This window comes from Heteronotia binoei, chromosome 3, assembly GCF_032191835.1.
Source record: "Heteronotia binoei isolate CCM8104 ecotype False Entrance Well chromosome 3, APGP_CSIRO_Hbin_v1, whole genome shotgun sequence".
Lineage (NCBI taxonomy): Eukaryota > Metazoa > Chordata > Lepidosauria > Squamata > Gekkonidae > Heteronotia > Heteronotia binoei.
In genome coordinates, this window is record NC_083225.1 from 94071681 (window position 1) to 94096444 (window position 24764).

Genomic DNA, 24764 nt, shown 5'->3' on the forward strand with positions numbered 1-24764 from the left:
AATAAAACTTCTGACCAGCACTGTCCAATTTCTTGCCCTCCTTGTTAGGTGGCGAAGAATGGGTCTTGCAGGCCTTGGATGATGAGGAGACTACCACCGAGTTGGGTTTCGGGTGTGCGAACAGAAACTCAGCACCAGCCTTCTGGACCCGATACATATGATCCAATCTTCTAGAAGAAATAGGGGTGGACGCTGGCTTCGCTCAAGGCTCCTTCACTGCCTGCAGGATGACTTTTGTTACAGGCAATGCCACAGCTGTCGATGTGTCCCGCTGCATAATATCGAAGACTGTGTCATTGATGACTGGCTGAGGTTGCATCACTGTGAGGGAGAGGGAGTGTGCCATCCACTACACCAGGTCCCCATACGACTCCAGATCTTCCGATGGTGAAATGGGAAGGTCCTCAGTGATATGTGACTCTGGTGAAGGTTCCACTGCTCTGTCCGGGTCATCGGTACAGACCTCAGAGTCCAATGATGAGGAGTCCCTTCTTACTGAGTGCTTAGAGAGTATCGGGGTCAAAGCTCGCTCAGAAGACCGCAGAGATACCGACGATCGAGCTTGGATGTCTTCCACCCTCTCTCTTTGTCTCTCAGGCAAGATCGACACCGATGCTGATGCTCGCTGCCTAGAGTGATGGGAAACTCTGGAGAGATGAGAGACCTCCAACTGCTGATCCCACTCAGGAAAGTCACATGGAGGATACCATTGGTATGGTGAGTACGGGTAACCATAAGGAGAAGGCCACTGACGTTGATCCCATGGTAGAAGCAGTGGGAAGCATCGAACCACTGTCGTTGGCTCTAGCTCTCTCCGGACCATAGTCGATGCAGGTGCCAAAGCCTCGATCTCCAAGACCGAACCACTGTCGCTGCGATGGCGCGATCCTGATGAGTGGGTGCGCTGAGTCAGGTCTATTTCGTGCTCCGATCCCGACAGGCGGAGCTGCTGCGACTCTCTGCCTCTCGATGCCGAAGGACTCCTCGGACATGGAGACACCAGGATCTTTCAAAGTGGAGCAGCTTGAGTCGACACCAAAGCATCCCGAGAAGGAGTGCGGGAGAGTCTGGTCTTTCTCTTCTCCTTCGACTTCTTCGGGAGGGATGATCGGTTCCCCGAATCATCCCTACGCTTCTTGACCGGAGTCACCACTGACCCTTCAGAGGGTCGTTTAGTGGGTCGGCCTCTCTCGGTCAGCAAATCGGTCTGCATGAGCGATGGCTCGACTGATGTAACCGTCGGGGTTGATGCAGCCTCTTCCATCGGTACCGACGGGCCATTTTCAGCGGGCGAAGAGCCGATTGCACAAGTGCCACAGATAGTCTCGCCGCATGGTTTTTGCGGGTTTGCTTAGAGAAGGCTAAGCAGTGCAGGCACAAATCAACTCAGTGTCCCTCACCCAGACACAATAAGCAGAGGGAGTGACCGTCAGGAGGTGCGATCTTCTTACCACACAAGTGGCACTTCTTAAAGAAACCCCAACGCCTTTCCATAGGCGCCAAAGAAAAAACCACACAGAAAGATTTCTGAGGGAAAAGGGGGAAAAAAAACAATGCACCAAGGAGCAAAGTTCAACAAAATTTTTTTTTTCAAACGACAATACCTATCTTAACAACTAACTACACTAAGAAAACAACAAACGGGCTATATACAACAAGAAGAAACAATCCAAAGGATTACAGTATCGACTGGAGAAATGAAAGGAGATCCTCTCAGCTCAGCGGTCAAAAAGGAACTGGCAGGATCCGCACACTGGCGCCGGTGAGCATGCATGCTGGGACGCCCGCGCATGCCCACTGGTGCCGAGCATGAAAAAATCCCAGGCTTTTTAGGTACCGATTCGGGGGATCGGTGCAGGCGCTATATCCCGTGAGTGTGAAGCACAGAGACCACGAAGAAGATTCAGTTCTTCTCTTTTCAAAGAAGAATTGCAGGAAGGAAGGACAGCTGAGAGGGAAAGTGAGATAGGAGTGATGGGAGAAAGCAGCAGATTGGAATCACAGGGAAAGAATGAAGGTAACAAGGGTCCCAAAGATAGGGGATCTGGATCAAGCACATAGGCATGAATGACAATAGCAGGAGCAGACTTGGCAACAGGGGCAGGGAGGCATGTGCAATGGGATTTCCACTCCCCTCCGCCATTGTTTGTCATGGGTTCCCCTGTTGTTTACTGTAGATCTGGTCATGAGAGCACATTTCTAAATGAAGTTTCATCACAAAGGATAATCCCCACCACCATTTTTATTGTTACACATTATTTTTTTAAAAAAGAATGTCAATATGTGCAAGTTGCCACAAGGTGTTAAAACTAAAGTTTAGGCAAATTATAATTTAGAGTTCAGTTTACATGTGATACCCAGCTAAACCTCTTCAGGTACTAGTCGGGTATTTTTGAAATCTAAATCCCCTCTTGAGAATATGGAACAAACTTATCAGGTTATGGGTCAGGGAAAACAGAAAAAGGGCTATGAAAACACACTATGGATTAAGAGGCCTTGGACTGCAGGAAAAATTTAATTGATTAAACATTTTTTTTACAAATTTACAATTAAGATTTTGGACATATTTCAGCTTAAAAGAAAATATCACTCATGTTCTATATTATATAAAATTGCCTGTGTTAATATGTAACCCATTTTTATACAGCAGTTAGAACATCACATAATGGTCTTTGTTGCACTGCTTTTATTCTTACCTCTCAACTTGTTTGGATAAGTTTAAAATAATAAACCTTAAAGCTTGCATATTGGAAGTCTGGCCCCAAAGGGGTCACTAGGTTGGTCAATACTGCTTAACAGGCTTTCAATATGGAAATATTGAATATAGGCAATAAATCATTACAACAAAAATTATGCTTACAAATCATATGGATGACAAGTGTTCATTTCTGTTGGAAATACCCCCTTGGGATTGAACAAACTTTCTGTACTCTAACCGAGAAGGATGCATTTTGTAATAGAAACAGGCCAGGGAAGTTTTAGTAGTATCTATTAACCCACAGAGGCAGAGCCATATATATTTTTATTTGTCTGCAAATTAATTTAATCCTATAATTAATTAACATTACTTATTTATTACAGAAGGATACCTGAATATTAAACTTTCTACTAGAGTTCAGTTAACCTTGCATTATACAATGTGCAGATGACAACATACATCCCATTTTTGCTATTGTTTGTTATTCAAAACACATCAGGTGATCCACAAAGTCAGCAGGAGAGTTTCTTGTGATAGCAAGTCAGAACCAAGGCATGTGATTATCAGCCTCAGCAGCTGATCCGTTCCACTCTGGCTGAACTGTACCACCTTTAACTGTAGACTGGGAAAGCAAATGTTTGAATGGTCTCCCTCATGAAACACTCCCTGTACACATGCATATTATACATAAGATAGCAAGTCATGCATTTTACCTCTAAGACGAATCTCAGACTGTGCTGTCCCCTAACTCTAATTTAAATTTTCCCCACACATAACTGTTACCTCACTTAAAATGTTTATTAAGAGCAGGCAAAAAAATTGTATTTTTCTACAATGGCCAAATTTGTTGACTGAAAATTAAGCATACCCATTTTATATCCAACTTATGTGTGTGTTAAAAAAGAAAGAAAGACAGACCTATTAAACATAACAAACCCTACTTAATCATTACCCTCTTAATGAAAGTTTTTATGCAAGGAACTTTTCCCAAATTTACTTCTCTTAAAGAATTTCTACAAAGGAAGAATGTTTGAAAAAACTATCAGAGAGTTCTATTCCAGGTTAAAAATGGAACCTTGTCTGTGTAATCATTGCTGGTTCTGTTGCCTGGGCAACAGAGCCATACCCAACTGAGTATCTGTCATTGTACATTTCAATTTAGAAAGATGGATGAAAGTTATGCTACAAGTGTTGAGACAGCCCTGTCTTTGTTAGCCACATTTCTGTGGCAAGGGATTCTGTGAAAAGGCACATAGCAGTTGAAATTATTGCTTATGTAATTCAAGTATTCATACTTACTTGTCCTAATCAATGAAGGAATGAATTAACAGGCACTGATATATAATACTGAGGCATAAAAAACAAAATAGGAATGATAATTTGCCACCTTATTTTTTTTCAGTACAGGAGAACTAATAAACATCTCTCAAGATTACCAATCTTCCACATAAAGGCAATAGAGTTGGAAGGCACCTTCAGGGTAATCTAGTCCAACCCCCTGCACAATGCAGGAAATTCACAAATACCTCCCCCCCACACCCTCAGTGACATCTGCTCCATGCCCAGAAGATGGCAAAAAACCCTCCAAGATTCCTGGGCACAAGTGGCCTGCAGAAAAATTGCTGCCAGATCCCAAAGTGGCGAACCGCATTTCTATGGGTGTGTAAGAAGGGGCCACCACAAGTACAGATACAGCCTCTCCTGCCCTCCTTCTCATGATCTGCCTAAGTTCATAGAATAAGCATTGCTGTCAGATGGGCATCTAGCCTCTGTTTAAAAACCTCCAAAAGGAGAAGAGCCCATTACCTCCCAAGGAAGCCTGTTCCACTGAGGAACTGCTCTGTCAGGAAGTTTTTCCTAATGTTTAGTAAAAAAACCTTTGATTTAATTCCAGTTTGTGGGTTCTGGTCCAACCTACTGGGCAACAGAAAACAACTCCACATCATCCTCTATATGACAGCCCTTCAAGAACTTGAAGATAGTTATCATATCTTTCCGTCATCTCCTCTCCAGGCTAAACAAACCCAGCTCTTTTGAATCTTTCCTCATAGGACTTGGTCTCTAGACCCCCTCACCATCTTCCGGACATGTTCCAGCTTGTCTATATGCTTCTTAAATTGTGGTGCTCAAAACTGAACACAATACTCTAGACAAGGTCTAACCAGAATAGAGTAAAGTAATACCATCAATAGTTTACAGCTTATTCTTTGTTGCTCACATATTATATGCAAAAATATTGGATTATAAAAGCCAAAATAACCATAAAGATCAACATTTGGAAAACTGATTTATGTGAAAAGAAAAATTTAATGGCCAGCTATACAACAAACTATTATTTTCTGTACATATACTTGCATTTCACAGTTCTATACAAATGCCTAATCAAATATAAGGAGGCATTCTTTCAGGCATGATTATTGCTGAGTGCAGAGAGGAAAAATTAATTTGTTTCTTGATTATTGTGAATATTAAGAAATAGAGCCACTTTATTGCCTCTAGGGAATCTCTTTTATACATTTCAAAAACCTGTCCAGGCATTAAATTTTTGTTTTAAAGTCATTTTCAGCTCTTTTACTAATACTAATTTTTACACAAGTGTCTAAATCTATGTCAATTGTGGGGGAGAAAGTCAGCCAAAACAGCTGTAGGTGTGCTGTTGCCAGGTACTAAATTCAGTACAGGTTGGCATTTAGCAAGCCAGCACTGACATTTGTGGGCAGAAGCTGGCACACATCAAGACAGTTGTGCAAATACAGAGCCACCCTAATCAGTTACATCCTTCTAAACCCATTGATTTCAGTGGACTTAGAAGGGTACTTACTTTGCTTAGGGACTGTACTGTTACTATCCTATTTGCTGTCACCAATACCAGGCTTCAAAAGAAAAAGAAAAAAGAACACCTTAGCTTATATTAATCAAGTGGTCAACCACCTAGTTACTGTTTATTCATGAAAAACCCTTTACCTTTTCCACTCACAGCCAAATGGGCCACCTTTCAATTGAAGAGACTGGATTGTTTTCAGTTCAATGTCTAGTCATTAGATATATCAAAAAGGTGTAAAGAGAGAAACTTGCCCTTATAATTCATCTGCTTTGCAGAAGGTACATACAAAGGCTCAGTGAATGTATCCTAACATTGCTTATGCATGAATTCAGAAAAGGGAAGCTAATATGAGTGGCAAAATCAAATGTCATTAATTAGAAAAAAACTCAAAGGGAATGCTGAAACAAGGTAGCTTGTGCCTTGTTTTGGTAGGAAAGTATCTTTTCTATTTCATGAACTCTTCTGCCTGCATATTTGTGAATAGCATCCTTGTAAATTAAGAGGTAGTCTTGTTTTATGTTAAGGCAGCACAGTAGGGTTCAGTTTCAGTATTTTCCCCTACTTCATGTCTTCTGAGAATCTGGATCCTTTGGAAGTAACTGATATGGCTCTCTATCTAAAATAAAAAAAAAATCTCTTCCTAGTTTAACATGTATCCTTCCTCTATATAGAGAACTAATCTCCTGATTTAAACATGCTTTAAAACAACAATGGCTTTCTTTAAATGTGGCAAAGAAGAAAAAAATCAATTCTTGTTGGAACTATAACATTTGCATTTTTAAAAAGTAATAAGAGGATAAAGGTTCAGCTAAATGATTGTCTTTCCAGAAACAGCGGACTAGGGCTTGTTACTGTTATATGCATTTGGTTCAAAACCCTGGTTAGAAACAAAGCTTAAAATTATAACGCAGCAGAATCAGAGGACATTTTGTAGCGGAATGTGATGCTGAAATTTTTAAAGTGTGAAACCTGGACTTCCAGCTTTGGTTAAAATAGCCACAATTCAACTAAACAGAACAAGGATTCCCTGCAGTTTGATCAAATCCTTCATTTCCATCGATGTCGTACTAAGGATGATTCATCATTTACTACATCATTTTCAGTGTAACGATGCTGAGAACGAGGTGGAAGCAGCAGCAAGATAATTAGAAAAAGAAGGACTAGTCCACAGAAACTCATAAGCGCATATGACACTATCCACAGTATTGGTTCATGGAAAGATATTGTAGACACACAGTTGCTTGCTACATCAGCAGTTGTGAAAGGGCCTTCAATCTCAGATACCGGAAAACCACCAACTTCTAAAAAATTACAAAACAAAAAGGAAAGAAATATTTAAAAGGGATTTAAAAAAAACCTAACACATTTCAACCATTATATGATTGCACATATTTAGTGTTAACAGATCTATGTTAAATTTAATATAAGGAACATCTCGCGTTTAATAGTTCCAGCCAACTACAGGGGGGGGGAAGCCAAGCTACACCTTAATAAGACTTTCTCATCTGTCAGTTACTTGTTCTGAAATGGTACTCCTGCATGAAACGACACACACACTCCATTCTAAAATAAAGGGATGTGGACCTTTTGCTTTTCCGTTTCCCCAGACATGAATTATTTCAAGGCTGCCATGTCCTTTCTTTCTCCTGAACATCTGCACCACTCAGTGTTAACATCTAATCACTTCCCATCCACCCTCTGTCACTACTGCCAAATAATTTAACTGAAATATAATGGACAATTTAAGCTTATCAAATAATATGCTTAATTGGAGATGTGCTTGCTCAGTATGACGTTGCTTTTTCCCAGAGGGTTCTCTCTGTCTCACCAATAAAACAAGACTGAAGCAAAACCCCTGTTCACACAGTCTTCTTCTGTGTTACTAGGTAAGACATAATATCAATACACTTATTGCTGCTGTCCAGCTCATCACAATTCTTTCACAGTCTCTATCAATTTGTATTGTGCCACTTTTCTCCCAGTCATATCTCTAGGGGGTCCTTTCACAAGGAAAAGGACAGGTTTCTTACCTGTAACTGGTGATCTTCGAGTGGTCATCTGTGCAATCACACATACGGGTATTCCTCCAGAATGGCCCTGACCTCGGAGAGTTCAAAGCAATCTTGATCGTAGATCTGGCGCGCCTCCCCCTCGTCCTGGGGCGGAGCCACCGTTTGCGCATGCGCGGACGAGGGGGGAGGCGTCTAGCCACTCAGTTTCTTCCCGCCACCGGACAGGTGGAAGACGTGCTAGGTGAGTGTCCAGCAGCGGGGAAGGCTGGGTGGGTCTGTGTGATTGCACAGATGACCACTCGAAGATCACCAGTTACAGGTAAGAAACCTGTCCATCTTCTTCGTGGTCTCTGTGCATTCACACATATGGGTGATTAGCGAGCTATCCCTTCGGAGGCGGGTGCTGGATCTGTAAAAAGTATGCAAGGTTAGACCAGAATGTAATGAGAGTGGTACTTACGGTGGTCAGTCGAAGATGGAGCGAAGTACAGCCTGTCCGAAGGAGGCATCACGCCGGGCACGAACGTCAAGAGCGTAGTGCGAGGCGAAGGTAGACGTGGAGGACCAGACCGCTGCATCGCAGATGTCCTCTATAGGGATGCCCTTCGTGAAAGCTGACGAGGTGGCGACGGCTCTAGTAGAATGAGCTCGTATGTGTTGCGGGACTGGTTGTTTCGCCAGTTGGTAGCAGAGTTCTATGGTGGCAACGAGCCACTTAGAGAGCCTCTGAGTAGATATTTTGCTGCCCTTATTATGGGTGGCGTAGGTGACAAAGAGTCTCGGATCCTTACGGAATTCTCGAGTTCTGTCTATGTAGAAAGCTAGCGCTCTGCGCGCGTCCAAGTTGTGGAGAGCCCTCTGGCCTGCGTCCGAGGGGTGCTGGAAAAAGGCTGGTATGGTTGACTGTTTCCCTAGGTGGAATGGAGAGACGACCTTTGGTAGGAAGGTCGGGTCGGGGCGAAGGACCACCCTGTTACTGTGAAAGATTGTGTAGGGTGGGTCCGCCCTCAGGGCACAGATGTCGCTAGCCCTCTTGCCTGTGGTGAGAGCCGTGAGTAGTGCTGTTTTCCACGATAGCAGGTGCAGTGGAATAGATGCCATGGGCTCAAAGGGTGGTTTCATGAGCTGGCTGAGCACTAGAGAGAGGCTCCAGGTTGGAAGGATTTGTCTGACAGGAGGGTGTAGGCGAATGATGCCCTTGAGGAAGGCCTTCGTGGCATGATGAGAGAAGACTGTTGTTCCCCCGATGTGGGGGTGGAAGGCAGAGATAGCTGCGAGGTGTACCTTCAGGGAGGAGTATGAGAGGCCTGTTCTTGAGAGTGCTAAGGTATAAGTTAATACCTGAGAGATGGTAGCGCAGTTAGGGTCAAAGTTGTGTTGAGAGGCGTAGTGGGTGAAGCGCTTCCATTTTAGTAGATAGGCTTTCCTAGTGGATGGTTTTCTAGAGTTCAGTAGGACTTGGCGAACGTCCGGGGGAAAGTCTAAAAACTGATTCTCCAGGCCGTCAATTTGAGGGATGCCGGGTTGTGGTGTAGGACCTTCCCGTCTTGTTGGGAGAGGAGGTCCTGTGCTTGTGGGAGGATTAGGAATGTCCTGTTGGACAGAGACAGGAGGGTGGTGAACCAGGGTTGGCGTGGCCACCATGGGGTTATGAGGATGCAGTTCGTGCGGTCTGTTTGGATTTTCTGCAGGACCCTTGTGATGAGTGGGATGGGGGGAAACAGGTAGTGTAGTTTTCCCTTCCAGGTTTGGAGGAATGCATCCCCTCTGGAGAGCTGGGATGGTGGACCTCTCATGTAGAAGTGGGTGCACTGGGCATTTGATGGTGAGGCAAATACATCTATGCTCGGGGTTCCGAAGGTTTTGAAGATTTGTTGGATGTATTGAGCGCTGATAGACCACTCGTGGTTGTTGGTCGAGTGGCGGCTCAGGGCATCCGCCTGGGTATTCTCGGTCCCTGGTAGGTGAACGGCCGTGAGGAAGATGCCCTGGGTGATGCTCCAATGCCACAATGCCAGGGCCCTCTTGCAGAGTCTGATGGAGGCGGTGCCTCCCTGTCTGTTGATGTAGAAGACCGTGGCGATGTTGTCGGAAGTGACCTGGACGTGCTGATTCCGTAGCGATGGGAGAAAGGATCTCAGCGCTTTGTGTACTGCAAGGAGCTCTAGGCAGTTGATGTGGAGGGACCGCTCGTAGTCCGACCATTGGCCTTGGACTGTGAGGGTTCCTAAGTGGGCTCCCCATCCCCACCTGGAGGCGTCCGTGGTGACGATCACTGAGGGAGGGGCTTGTTTGAAGGGCATGCCCGTGCGGAGGTGATGTTCCATCGTCCACCATTTGAGGGATGTTACGATGTGCGATGGGAGGGTCAAGAGTGTGGATTGGTGCTGTGTGTGAGGATGAAAGGTCCTGACAAACCACATCTGCAGGGGTCGCATGTGAAGTTTTGCGAAGCATAGGACTGCGGTGGTTGCTGCCATTAGGCCTAGCATCCTTTGAAACGTTAGGGCTGTCTGGGAGCGCCGGGCAATGATGGTGTTGGCCAGAGATTGTATGCTGAGTACTCTGTCGTGCGGTAGAGAGGCTGTTTGGGAGATTGTGGAGATGTCTGCTCCTATGAACTGAATTCTCTGAGTGGGGGTTAGTTTGGATTTTGATAAGTTGACCTGGAGGCCGAGTGTGGCCAAGAGGGAGAGGGTAGTGGAGACGTCCAGTTGGAGTTGTTCCCTTGAATGGGCGACGATCAGCCAGTCGTCTATATATGGGTATATTGATATGCTCCGTTGTCGTAATGATGCGGCAACCACTGCCATGCATTTGGTGAAGACTCTCGGGGCCGTCGATAGGCCGAATGGGAGAGAGCGGAACTGGAAGTGTTGCTCCCCGACGGCGAATCTGAGAAATCTTCTGTGATGGTGGTTGATTGTGATGTGGAAGTAGGCGTCCTGTAGATCTATGGATGCCATCCAGGAGCGTTCTGGGATAAGCGGAAGGATTGCCTGGAGTGTGATCATACGGAATTTCTTGTAGGTGATGTGGAGGTTTAGTTTGCGAAGGTCGAGGATCGGGCGGAGACCTCCGTCCCTTTTCGGCACCAGGAAGTAGCGGGAATAGAACCCGGTGCGATGGTATTGGGGTGGGACTGGTTCTATCGCGTTCTTGTCTAGCAGGGACGCGATTTCTGTCTGTAGCGGTGCGGACGATGGGGTGGTAAGAAATCTGTGATGTTTCGGGGTGGATGTGAATTCTATTAGGTATCCTCTCTGTATGATGGTGAGGACCCAAGCGTCCGATGTTATGTCTCTCCAGGCGGAGTAAAACTGTTGTAGACGGGTGTGGGGGTTTGGCTGAAGGAGGGAAACTGGACGTCTCGTGGCAGGGTGGTCAAAGAGACGGTTTTGAGGTAGCTGCGGTCTTTTTGGAAGTTTGCGTGCGTGGTCTGTATTGAGATGACAGCTTGGACTGGGGGGTTTTCCGTCTCCATGAGGTTTGCTGTCTGGGGGACTTGGTACCCTTATGGTAGGTGGACTTCCAGTTCCTCTGCCTGTTGAACTGGGGTTGGTGTTGGGAGACCCCCAAGCGTTTCGCCCGTTTCCTGCCGTCATCGACTGATGTGAGGATGTCGTCTGTGGCTGCGTTAAACAGTCCAAGGCCGTCGAAGGGTAAGTCCTCAATCTTATATTTAATGTCCGGTTGGAGTGACGAGGACCTAAGCCACGCATGTCTGCGTAAGGCTATAGCTGAGGCCAAGGCTTTGGAGGAGCACTGTGCAGCATGGCGAGCTGTGTTAATCTGCTGCTTGCTCAGTCTTGCTAATTCCTGTAGGGCGTTAGAGGCTGGTTTTTGTGATTCCTCGGGTAAGGAGGGTATCAGGGTGTTGAGATAGGTGGTTAGGTTGTATGCATATGCTGAGAAGCATGCCGTGTAGTTTTGTATCTTTGTTGCAGCTGTAGTGAGCGAGTATATCTTTCGCCCTATAGTATCGAGCTTCTTGCCCTCTCTTTCCGGGGGTACCGGGTGTCTCGTCTGTTTCGATTTCGAGGAGGAGTGAACTATTATGGAGTTGGGAGCCGGGTGGGTGAACAAGAACTTTGCATCGGGTGCGTGGATCTTGTAAAGGGCTTCGACTCTTTTGGAGGTTGGAGGTACCGATGCCGGCTTGTCCCAGGCTTCCTTGAGTGTCTCGAGGAGGACGGGAAGCATAGGGAGAGAGGAGCTTGCTGGGAGGTCTGAATGTACGAGGTCAAAGACGACGTCCGAGACCCTGGGTGCGTCTGTGTTAAGCTTCAGATTCAGCGAGTTCGCCATATTGGAGACTAAGTCAAGGTAGGATTTCGGACCCTCTGATGGAGACAGGTCCGCCGGTTTAGCTATATCGGAAGCCGGGGATTGTAGGTCCGACCCCGAGGAGCGGTCGGATTCGGAGAGTTCGGCTTCGGAGTCGTCGTCGGATCCGTGCTGTAGGTCTGGTTGGGTTTCTACAGGTGGCAGCTGTTTGTTTGTCGCAGTGTGTATGGAGCCCGGTGGTGAGGGCAGTTTCGGCTCGAGGTCGAGGCGACTGCGTTCGTCATGGAGCTGAGCGAGTGTGTCGTAGTCGAGGTGGTGTGTGCGCGGGGACGCTTCGTAGTGTCGGGTTCGATCGTGTCTGTCCGCGCGGTCTCGGTACCGAGGGGAGTCATGGTAGCTGTGGTAGTGGCGCCCTCTCGAATCCGAGCGGTAGCGGTCGTGAGAGGGGGATCGTCGGTGCCCTCGTCGGGTCCGGGGAGAGCGAGATCTAGATCTCGACGGGGAGTAGTAGGAGTATCTCTCTCTACGGCGGCTGTGGGAACGGTGACTGCGGCGGCTGCGGGAACGTTGGCGGCTGTCCCTACGGCGGCTACGGGAACGTTGCCTACGGTGGCTGCGGGAGCGTCGGCGACTGCGTGAGCGTTGGCGGCTGTGAGCTCTTGGTGTGGGTTGCCGTGGTAAAAGGACTCTCGGAGTTGAAGGTTCCCTGGTCAGGGATTGGGCTTCCAGCGGCTTAGAGAGATCTATGAAGGCGCGGGGGTCGAGTGGTTGGTGGCTCTTTGCAGGGGAGTGGACCTCGAGTATTTGGTCGGGTGGAGAGGTCGTGATTGACGGCGACTTGGAGGAGATGCGCACAATCTCCAATGGTGTGATGTTCGGCGTCGGCGTCGATTTCACTGTTGGTGTCTTTGGAGCCGAGGCGGAACTCGTGGTCGGGTTCGATGTCGATCTTACTGCGGTCGAGCTCGTGGCCGGGTTCGAGCTCGTGGGTTGCCCAGATTGGTCGGAGGGTCGATGCGCAGACTTGGTTTTCTTTATGCTGGCGGTGCTCGTCGGATCCACGTGGGCGGACTCGGAGCGGTGACGCTTCTTGGTGCCGTCCGACTTTGTGGTATGTTTGCCGGACTTAGGCTTGCAGGGACCTTGAGCCACGGAAGCTGCCGGCTGCGCCGTTCCCACGTGGAGTGGGGAAGATGGCGGAGGCTGGTGTTGCGCGCCATGCGGTCGGAGGGAGGCTTCCATTAGATGGCTCCGGAGTCTCGCGGCGCGATTCTTGCGGGCTTGTTTGCCGAACTGGCTACAGTGGACGCAGGAATCCGTGCGGTGGGTCTCCCCGAGGCAGAAAAGGCAGAGGGAGTGCCCGTCAGACGATGGGATCTTGGCCGAGCAGCGCGTGCAGCGTTTGAAAGTGACCTTGTCCCTTCCTTCCATCCGCTCCCGGGGGGGGGGGTGAGGGAGAAAGTCCGAAAGATAGTGAGGAAGGGTTTTTTTTTTTTTTTTTTATACGATACCCGGTGAAGATGAAAGACTGAAGTAGGTTTGAAGAAAGAGGTAGTTTGCTGAAGATTGCAATGAGGAAGTTGGAGATCAACGAGGTAGGTGCGATCGGGTCAGCGGTAAGGAAGAAACTGAGTGGCTAGACGCCTCCCCCCTCGTCCGCGCATGCGCAAACGGTGGCTCCGCCCCAGGACGAGGGGGAGGCGCGCCAGATCTACGATCAAGATTGCTTTGAACTCTCCGAGGTCAGGGCCATTCTGGAGGAATACCCGTATGTGTGAATGCACAGAGACCACGAAGAAGATCTTTCAGATATTTGTTTCCTCAGTGATTCTAGCACAACATCCAAAAGAAAAACATTAGGTCCTAGAAGTCTGATGATGGTGCAAGAAACTACGGTCTTTTCACATTGGTTATTTTTGTCCTAATTTTAATGCTGTTGGGAAGTGGTGTTTTTTCTTGTTTCCCTACAGCACTGGAGCACATTCATGCACCTCCAAGAGTTAACCCAGCTTTTCTCTGATCTTTCCCAAACCTGCTTTGCTCCAAAGTTTTGGGAAAGATCACAAAGCAAAGTCTGGATGGTGGTCAATATTCCTTCTAAGCTGTGGAGTCTTGTGAGCAAAAATTGTACTTTGTGAGCTACTGGCATAAAGGTTGTGAGCTGCTGCATAAATTAGTTTGCTCTGAGGTCATTTTTTGAGCTAAGACAAAAATGTGTGAGCCAGAAGCTAAAACACTGTGAGCTAGCTCACACTAACTCAGCTTAGAGGGAAAACTGATGGTGGCTGTGTAAGAGAGAAAGTTCAGATTTTCCCAGACTGTCCAAGTGATTGTCCCTGAAATGCCATCTTTTCTACCATGACACACAGCTTTTTAAAAAAAATGGTGATTAAATAGGGCTATTTTGCTATTTGGTAATACTAGTATTTGTATCAAGTTCCCTGAATGCTCAGCTTTAATTTGTTTTAAAAGTGTAGTTTTATTGAGACAAAGAAAAAGGGGTATCTCTGCAAGGAAAGGAGCCAGAGACTTAAAAAAAATCGGTCATTCAGAAAACCTTATACAGATAAAGATAAAATAGCACAGAGCTATAACTATGTAACTGCCAATTAAAAAACAAAAACAAAACTGCCAGGGAACACTTTGATGTGGAAGCCCTATTGTGCTGTAATGTGTTAGCAGCCACAACATTAACACGGAAACTATATAAGTCTGTACCCATATGGAAAACATCTATGGTTCCTTACTGATGCCTTGCTACAGCCTTCCTCTAAACATTTGCTGAGATTAGCCAGTGAAACACATATGCAGTTTCCCTTTTCTTAATAAGAATCTGGGTAGACTATTATCAAGTTCTTTCAATATATATATTGACTTTCTATTACCAAAAGGTATCTTCCTGTTCAAGAATCTTTGTTCCTGTTTGCTTCTCCAAGACACTTTCAGAAACTTGGCCTCTTATGCAGTATACAAAAAAATTAACATTACTTCCCAGAACACATTGTAATTATCTGCACATTAGTCAATGTGTTATTACATCTGGGCACAAGTATGTGTTAAATTTAGACGTAAGACAGAGGACCAGGTGCAAAATCCATCTGGATCCAAAGAACTATATGGGGCAGGCTGTCCAATGATTTTGAAAGTGTTTCAAATTTCAAAAACATATGCAATGAGAGACTACTATTCAAGAAACACATTCCAAAACATCACTTGGATACATGGAACTAAGTGTGTGAGCCTTTTTATTCCAGCCCAACTCAAGTATTATTAGATGGTCTTGAGCTAGTCATCATCTCTTTGCCTGGCCTACTTTGCAAGTGTGTCCCAAGGACAAAAGTAGTAAATAAACACAGCAAGTGCTGCAGAAGTTATTATTCATTTGCAGGTGGCAAAGGCAGACTGAGAGACTAAGGCAAGGTGCTATATTACGATATGGGTGTTTTCTTTGTAAAACAGGTGTCTTACCAGCACATGGACTTAATGCAAAGCCCACTCTCTTTTGAGCTCTATCAAAGATGACATAGAAACCCTCCATCACTGTAGCACCAAGGACCAAGGCATTGGTAGATGAAGAGATACCAAACCGATAACAGTTCAGATTCTGGGCAATCTCTAGAACAGGCTGAATATAAAGCTGTTTATTTAAAAGAAAATTGATTATGAGTAGTTCAGTTCAGACCTTTATTGGCATAAGTAAAATTGATTATTAAAAAGCAGAAATTGACTATAAAAGGGGCAGTAGCATACATTTAAAACATTTTAAAAGGAGCAGCAACATAAAAAAGAAGTTATGAAGGTAGAATGCCAGCAGGAGCTTGGGGGCTATCCAATGTATTGCAATGAGTACAACATGTATGACTATCTGCTAGCTGAACAGAAATTATGCGTTTGTGCTCTGTGCAAGGAGCTCCTGGTTCTCCAGGAATGAGTTCACACTCTCAAGGCCAAGGTGGCTGACCTGGAAAAGCACAGTCAGTCAGTTAGGCACACAGATAAGACTCTTGGGGACTTGCTAGACATGTTCCACTCCACAAATGGCAGCCCCACTGCAGGCAGCTTCCCAGTCAGGGAGCATGAGGGTCAAGGGGAAACAGAACACTGTGCTGAAGAAAGGAGGAATTTTCTCTCAGAAGGAAACCCTTCCACAACTGGTGAACACCAAAGAATCATCCTTGGGCAGGGAGAGAGGGGGGCTCTTGGTAGCTGGTGATTCGATCCTTAGGCATGTTGATACATGGGTTGTAAAGTCAGGTACTGACTGTGTGGCGACTTGTCTGCCCAGTCTGAAGGTAGCAGACATTACATGTGGTCTAGATAGTTTGGTAGAGGAGCCAGTGGTCATGGTACATGTTGGCAGCAACAATGTGGGGAAATGTAGTTATGTGGTCCTGGAGGAAAAAATTAGGCTTCTGGGCAGGAGACTGAAGACCAGGACCTCCAAGGTAGCCTTCTTAGAAATGCTGCCTGTTCCATGTATAGGGCCAGCTAGACAGGAACACATTAGAAGTTTCAATGTGTGGATGAGACAATGGTGCAGGGAGGAAGGGTTTAAGTCCTGGGATACTTTTTGGAACCTGTATAAAAGAGACAGCCTACACTTGTCCAGAGAAGGAATCAAGATGCTGGCGCTTAAAATCAAAAAGGTGGCAGAGCAGTTTTTAAATTAAATTTTGGGGGAAAGCTGACAGGAGATGAAATGTCTCCAGTTGGGGATAGCTCATCTCTAAGAGATGAAGGGGTAGTTTTAACTGTTCTAGAAGGAAAAGGATTAGGACTGGCCACTGAGAGGGTGATAAACAATATTGATTGCCTGACAAGAGGTCACAGGAGGAAGACTGCAAGTCTAACTCGTCTGGGAAATTATAGATATTTATATACAAATGCTAGAGGTGTCTGAAGTAAACTAGGGGAGCCTGGAATGCTTCGTGTCAGAGGAGAACATAGATTAAGATGAGCAGTCATGTCAGTAGCAGTAGAAAAGAACAAGAGTCCAGAAGCACCTTAAAGACTAACAAAATTTGTGGTAGGGTATGAGCTTTCGAGAGTGCTTCACAAAAGCTCATACCTGCTGCCACAAATTTTATTAGTCTATGGTACTAGAGAAGAACACAGACATTGTGGGCATTTCAGAAGCTTGGTGAAATTAGGATAATCAGTGGGATACAATGATTTCTGGATATAAATTACACATATCAGAAGGATAAGGAGGGAAAGTTCAGAGGTGGAGTGGCTCTGCATGTCAGAGAGGGTATATAGTCCATAAAATTGAGTTTATAAGAGAAACAGATTCGCTTACAGAAATGCTATGCGTTTCTGCAAAGGAAGTTTAACACTGGGAGTTTGTTTTTTGTTGTTCAGTCACACAGTCAAGTCCGACTCTTTGCGACCCCACGGACCAAGTCACGCCAGGCCCTCCTGTCTTCCGCCATCCTTCGGAGTCTGCTCAAATCCATGTTTGTTACATCAGTAATGCTGTCAAGCCATCTCATCTTTTGCCGTCCCCTTCTTCTTTTGCCTTCTGTCTTCCCCAGCACCAAATCAAATATTAGAGCAGGGCTTTTTCCGAGCAGGAACGCACAGGAATGCAGTTCTGGCTGGCTTGGTGTCAGGGGATGTGGCCTAATATGCAAATGAGTTCCTGCTGTTTTTTTTTAAACAAAAAAGCCCTGTGTGAAACAATGGTGACATCAGGGGTGTGGCCTAATATTAACATGAGTTTCTGCTGGTCTTTTTCTACAAAGTAAACCCTGGATTAGAGGATGATTTAGAAACAGCAAAGGAATAAAAGCAACCAGATGAAATAACTGTGTCATAATAGGTGATTTTAACTAAGTCAAGAGGAACAGATTGGATTTCTAGATACTCTCATGGACTGTGTTATGAAGCAGATGATCACAGAACCTACCAGGAGGGAGAGAGGCAATCCTGGATTTGGATTAAATACTGATTAATTAATAGGAAACAGAGAGTGAGTATAAATGGGAGTTTTTTACAGTGGAAGTTGGTAAGCAATGGGGTACCACAGGGCTTGGTTCTAGGTCCAGTACTTTTTAACTTGTTCATTAATGATCTGGAGTTGGGAGTAAACAGTGAAGTGGTGAAGTTTGCAGATGACACAAAGTTGTTTAGAGCAGTGAGAACCAGGGAGGACTGTGAGGTGTTCCAGAGGGATCTGTTAAGGCTGGGCAAGTGGGCATAATCATGACAAATGAGGGTAAACATGGGCAAGTGCAAAGTAACATTGGTGCCAAAAATCCTAACTATAAATATATGCTGATGGGGCCCAAACTGGCAATAACTGACCAGGAGGGAGATCTTGGAGTCCTGGTCGATAGCTCCTTGAAAATGTCAACTTAGTATGTAACGGGGAGGGGGGGGGGAACCCAACAGGCAAATACTATGCTAGGAATTATTAGGAAGGGAATTTAAAACAAATCAGTCAGTATCAATCTATTGTGCAGCCTCATTTGGAATACTGTGTACGGTTCTAGTCACCATACCTCAAAAAAGATATTACAGCATTAGAAAAAGGGCAGAAAAGGGCAACTTATTAAGGGGATGGAACACCTTCCCTATGAAGAAAGGTTAAGGAGGTTAGTGATCTGTCAAGACAGGGCAAGAGAGCTTCAACTTGGCAAATGAGATTCAATGTGGGCATATGGAGCACATGTATAGAAGTAGCAGTTTATACATAAGGTAGGTACACAGGAACAGACTGGAAACCAGTCTGGTGGGAGCTCTGCACATTCCTAAAGGAAGCACTGTTATATGCAAACTCTCCAATAGCTTCTGCAAATATCCATCTCAGAAAAACATCAAGCACAATCCCATTTCTTTAAATATAGATTGAACATATGAACATATGAAGCTGCCTTCTACTGAATCAGACCTTCGGTCCATCAAAGTCAGTATTGTCTACTCAGACTTGCAGCGGCTCTCCAGGGTTTCAAGCTGAGGTTTTTCACACCTACTTGCCTGGACCCTTTTTAGTTGGAGATGCCGGGGACTGAACCTGGGACCTTCTGCTTACCAAGCAGATGCTCTACCACTGAGCCACCGTCCCTCCCGTGAGCACAGAAGGACACATGGTCACAATTTAATAGGCTACCACTGTTGCCTATGAAAATGCAAATGTTTCTACATATAATGAGCAAATGTAGGTATGTATGTAGGTGTTCCTGCTATAATTCAAGCTCACAAGGTATTCAGGAATTCAGCTGTCAGGAATATAATGAATTGCTGGCCTCTAACAAGATTTCAGCAGGGCATCCTACTTTGTTCATCACTTTAGGAAGAAATAGCAACAACTCCAAAGTAAATGCAGGGTATATAAAGGCTTTGAAATCTATAATGCATTGGTTATATGGTAAAATGCAATGGTCCATACAACACAAAAGAAAAGGGATGGTTCAGACCTGTGGGAGGATAGTGATCCTAAATGATGAGCTGGAATTTTCATCTCGCAGATAGATAGATATCTTTGGAAACATGGTCCAGGGTTCTTCAGTTATATCCCAACAAGCAAGCTGTGCACCAGTCCAAAACCCAGGTGAGAATTCTTGGATCTATATGGGGGAGGGGGTTCAAAACAACATTATATGTACCACACTACAAGTAGAATACATTTTTTCTGTGCATGGCCTGTTTTAGTTTTAAAAGTTACATCAGTAGTGATGTGTTCTTCTCAACAACTATGGCTTATATAGCCAGTGCAACTTACCAATAAAGACATGCAAAAATTTTCAAGGTGTGATGCTAACTATTTTGGGGAGGTTTGAAATATTGGACATTTTCACAAGGGGTATGGTGAACAACTTTTAACCTGTCTTCTGGAATGTCTACATTTGGGAAAACAAACATAATATTCTACATACATGGGAATATTTTAATTTGACGAAGGTCTTCTCTGGAAGGTGAGATTCAATTTAACGGTTGATATTCTGTTTTTAACACCTGTGCAAGCGTGCATTGTTAAAACAAGAACTCTTTTCATGAAAAAGAAGCATCTGGTTCTTCTTTTTTGGCTATGTGGGCACTGATTCTAGAAGACAGTAGCAGGTGACAGTAGAAAAAAGAGAAATTCTGCAATTAATATGGATACCAGGGCCAATTTTACGAAAGCCTTTGTACGACCAAACTAAAAAATCTTTTCTATTTTCCTTCTACCAAAGCACCTGCCTACTACAAACAGGAATTTTCCCATTTATTTCAGGAGATTTAGAAATATATCCTTCAGTTCCATCTTTATAATTGATCTCTGTTGCTATAGCAGATAGATTATAAAATTCAACCCTTAATATCCAACCTGACATGATCACTTAAGCAACCTGTGCAGTTTTCTTTCCAGCCAGACTAAACATTCTTCCAGAATTTACTGACAGCGTTTCCTTGTGCTAACCTAATGACATGAAGACTTTTGTTACTAGTGTTGTTTTATTGCAGAGCCATAGCAACTAGCCCTAAAATATTCATTTGGGTGAAGAAGCAAACCTACTTCAGACAGCAGAAAAAGGAAGATCCACTATCCAACTTGGTTATCTGAAGAAGTGAGCAGTGATTCATAAAAGTTTATACTCTACCACAAATTTTGATAGATTCTAAGGTGCTACTGGACTCTTTTCTACTACTCAACTGAGAGCTCTCATAAGTGAGCAGAGCCCCAGAGCTCTTATTGACATGCAGCCCTTGAGGTATTTAAAAATTCTACTAGATGATGCTACAATCTGGCGGGCTGGTGCTCCTGATAAATTGCTAAACAGTTTGAAGGTCAGATGAAAAGGTCCTATGAGCCACATTTAGCCCCCAAGCTATAATTTGCACTTTTCTGATGTAGAATGTATACATGTGATTTTCCTGGTTGAGTTTGACCATATGCATTACAGCACACAGACGCCACTGTATCCAGAAATAAGTTAGAAAAGCAGAAGGGCTAGCCTAAAATCATACCCAAATTATTATTAGATCTGAGGGTATTGCAGTATAATGTTACTTAATTTAAGCAGCCACAAGTCCAAATGCATAAGTTCCCCTAATTATTCCAGAACATTATCTCCTGAAAGCATACAGTCATTATTTTGAGTAATGTAATAAATATAAGATGGGCCAGTTATTTGTAAATCTTAGGCTGAAGTGCTGAAAATTGAGTATTAATTCTGGAAGGAACAGCACAAGGTATTTCTAGACCATAGCCATGGTGGGGCACATTGTAGCCATGCCCCCCAACTTACAATTCATGGCCTACAACTTTTCAGTCAAGGAAATATTCTTTTCCAATGTAAATCTATTCAATTTCCATTTAAATCATGCTGCACTGGCACCCTGCCCCGATCTGCCTTGCCCATTATGAACAGCAAATTCCATGAAGCTGGAGGACTACTGACACTTTTCTCTTCCCCCCTTCCCCCTCCTGCATGGGTATGGGGGGGAAGAAGTCCTGTCTCAGTGCCATCACCTTAGGAAGGAAGCCCACCCAGTACCTGAAATGGGTCTGTGCTGCTTGGGTCTCCTTCTCGGTCACAGAGCACTCACCCTCTTGGAGCAGCAGCCTGCCTCCTCTTCCCCAGCTCAACTTCACTTCAACTTCCCCAGCTCAAGTTGCAGCAAAATTTACACTGACATCAAGGTTGGATGTCTAGAAGCTGAAGCAAGTGGCTAAGGGAGTCTTGCCTTCTCCAAAAGGGCTGGTGGAAGAGCAGAAAGTGGCTCAAGTGTGGTACTTCAGCCCCAGCATCACCATGTGACAGGTAATATAATTAACTTTAATGTACTGCTCCCTTAAAAATTTAAATGCCCCAGAGAACAAAAAAATCCTGGCCATGGGCTTGGGGTGTTTATACTTTGGATTCTCACCCATACAAAACAAAACAAAACCACGAAGTGGCTTGGATCCACTTGAGCTTTTTCAGGGATACAAGGATTTCTACTAATGGACAGTGACTTTCTCACCTTCCCTTCCTGTTGAAGCCCAAAATGCCACCCAAATCCTGTTCACAGAGGTTCTGGAACAGGTTTTTGGAGAGTATTTCTGGCTACAGTGTGAAGGGGAAGATGAGAAAGTCACGCTCCATGGGTTGGAATCCATGAGTCCATGGGAAAACTCCAATGGATACAAGTAAATATTTGATCAGTGTGATCTATGCTTTGGGTCTTGGGTCACTCTTCAGAGATGCCAATTTATTAAAGTAATGCATAGCTATCTCTTTTCTCTAAAACAAGCAAATGAACAAAAAACAAGCTTGTGTTCTAAACACTACGCATATTACTGGCAGAACAATAACTAGCACTGCAAAACCATTTCTTTTCAGAAAAAGTGCCAATAAAGCAGTTACTTTTTAGGCCCAAACCCTCCATGATTAAAGAAGGGTAGCATGCGAATGTTTTTAAAATAAATTGAAATAAAATTATGCCCATTTTAATTATAATTAATTTTTCCAAATTTCATTTTCTTATCTAAGATGCTATTTACCCAAATGAGAAAAGACAACTTATTAAAAACTATTCCCAAAAGAAACAAGTATCTTAGAGGACAAATATGATGAATAACAGCAGCTTACCAAGGATGTGCGTACAATTGCATCCACAACAGCACTGAAGACTTTCTCAGGCAGTCGGAGGAGAGTGGTGCCACTGTCTACAATTGCCTTTTCTTTGTTGTACTGATGGAGAAAGAGACAACCATCTTAGGAAACTGTATCAAACAACTCACAGGCAAGTCAAAAGCACAACTCTTTCTTCTGGTGGGGCCTGGCACAGCACAGCAAAAATCACTAGAAGGATTACAGTGTACAATAGAGACTTCAGCAAATATTACTACAACAAATATTACCACTGTAATGAAACAAGCTAAAAATCTAAAAAAATCTTTATGAAATATTTCATCTTATAAATCTTATCTTTTTAATGTGTATAATAAACAAAAATTCAAAAGGAACATTAGTATACAATAAGTTCAATACAATCACTTGAATCTCTATAACAAGATCATGATACATCCAAACTTCTATGTAAAAAATAATCAATTGGAAGAATAATCAGAATCATCAATGGGAAGAATCATCACACAAGGATCCTGGGTACACAATCTCTTGTTTTGATTCTCTTCTCCAGTGACACTAAAAAGATACACACATTACATTGTCATATAATCATATTATTATAATGAAGAACCAAGACCACAGAAGTGGACTATATATTAATCTTAGGATTTATTGTTACTCACTCTTAGTCCATCTGGAGTTCATACAAGCATTGGAGAATATAAAACTGTAATTTTTGAATTATTGTATATGACTATATTGTTCAATATACACACAAAAAGATGAGCTTTATAAGATAAAATATTTCATAAAGATTAGTTTAGATTTTTAGTGCATTTCATTACAGTGGTAGTATTTGTTGATTGCACAGCAAAAACTTGAAATGCCTGATGCACAAGTTATGCCATGAGCCCTTCAGCATAGATAGCCCAAACAACTATTTCACGGTAAGGCTAGTCCTGTCCCCACTCCCAAGTGGTCCTAAGACATTTTGTTTGTCCATAAACCCAATACTTTGTGGGACACTTTGCACTAACCTGAAGGATTAAAAGACGGTAGCTTGGTTTTATGCTAAATGAGACCATCTAATCTATAGTCTACAGTGCAGGATCTCAAACGGGGTGGCCAATCTGTGGCTCAGGAGCCACATGTCACTCTTTCATACATATTCTGTGGCTCTCAAAGCCCCCACTGCCCCATTGGCCAGCTTGGCGAGGGCATTTCTCTTTAAATCACTTCTCCAAACTGGTGGATTGGAAAATGCATTTAAAGCTTCCTTCCTTCGGGTTTTCAAATATCTGAAGTTCATGTCTTGCAGCTCTCAAACATCTGACTTTCATGTCTTGTTGCTCTCAAACATCTGACGTTTATTCTATCTGGCTCTTACATTCAGCATGTTTGGCCCCCATGATGTCAAATTATTTGATTGTCAACTAACATTTAAAAGAATACGTACAAGTATCCTCATAACATTATTTTGTACAAATATATAGGAACAGCAACTTCAAACATTACTTAAGAAGTACCACTAACTGAGTCCTGAGCTGAATGGCACAGGCTAACTTGATCTCATCAAATGTTGGAAAGTTGGGTCGGCCCTGGCTGGTATTTGGGTTGGAAACCACTTAGGAAGTCCAGGGTCTTTAAGCAGGGACAGGCTTAAGCAGGGACAAATCATTTCTGAACATCTCCCATCTTGAAAACCGTATGGGGCAGCCGTAGCTGAAACTTGATGACACTTTCCACCACCAACACCACTAACTGAATGTCTGGTAACTAGCAAATGGCCTTCAGATCTTAAACTATATTCTTAGCACAGTACTAAACTACATCCACCAAGTTTGTCTAACTAAGACTTGCTACATTTCTTCTGTGGAAGCTCTTCTTAAATATTCCAAAGGATACAGAATTTCTGTATCGATACAACATTGAAAACCCATCTCCTTCAGGGTTCTTGAAAGAAGAGAATCCCTTTTGCATAAGGCATGTGGGAACCTTTATTCAGTCTGTTCTAATTTTATGTTACTAAGTTAAGAGTTATCATGGCCAGCTGAAAGTGATTTAAAGTTTTGCGATACAACAAGGCATGGATTCCTTTCACAGTGTATCAAGGTATGGTGGTGTGGGGGAGAATATGCCTGAAACCAGAAACCTCGAGCAAACTAATACCATTAATGAAGTAGCTATGCCTAATGATCAAAATATCCAGTAGAAACCGTACATTTCTTCATTATAGTACCAAAGTGTTGTCCATGGAATTTACACTTGGGCAACTTCCTTTCATGTTAATTTGGAGGAATTCCAACTAAGTTGCAGTCACCATTACAAAATCTGAGCACATTTGGAAACATGGTAACGTTAGATTTTATAAAGCAGAATTAATTTAGGATTCATCCAAGTGGCTC

The 24764-nt window shown here is 44.0% G+C and overlaps 1 protein-coding gene across 1 annotated transcript in view; it reads right to left on the bottom strand.

Moving 5' to 3' along the window:
- Positions 1-4985: 4985 nt before the first annotated feature.
- The window catches only part of BACE2 (beta-secretase 2), a 55183-nt gene continuing 35404 nt past the window's right edge, over positions 4986-24764 (bottom strand). Inside the window, exons 6-9 of the mRNA XM_060234227.1 lie at positions 22378-22479; positions 19240-19389; positions 15290-15458; positions 4986-6823 (exon numbers count right to left, since the gene is read on the bottom strand). Of these exons, the coding sequence (XP_060090210.1) occupies positions 6570-6823; positions 15290-15458; positions 19240-19389; positions 22378-22479 (675 nt within the window). The 3' untranslated portion in view covers positions 4986-6569. The remainder of the gene's footprint in view (positions 6824-15289; positions 15459-19239; positions 19390-22377; positions 22480-24764) is intronic.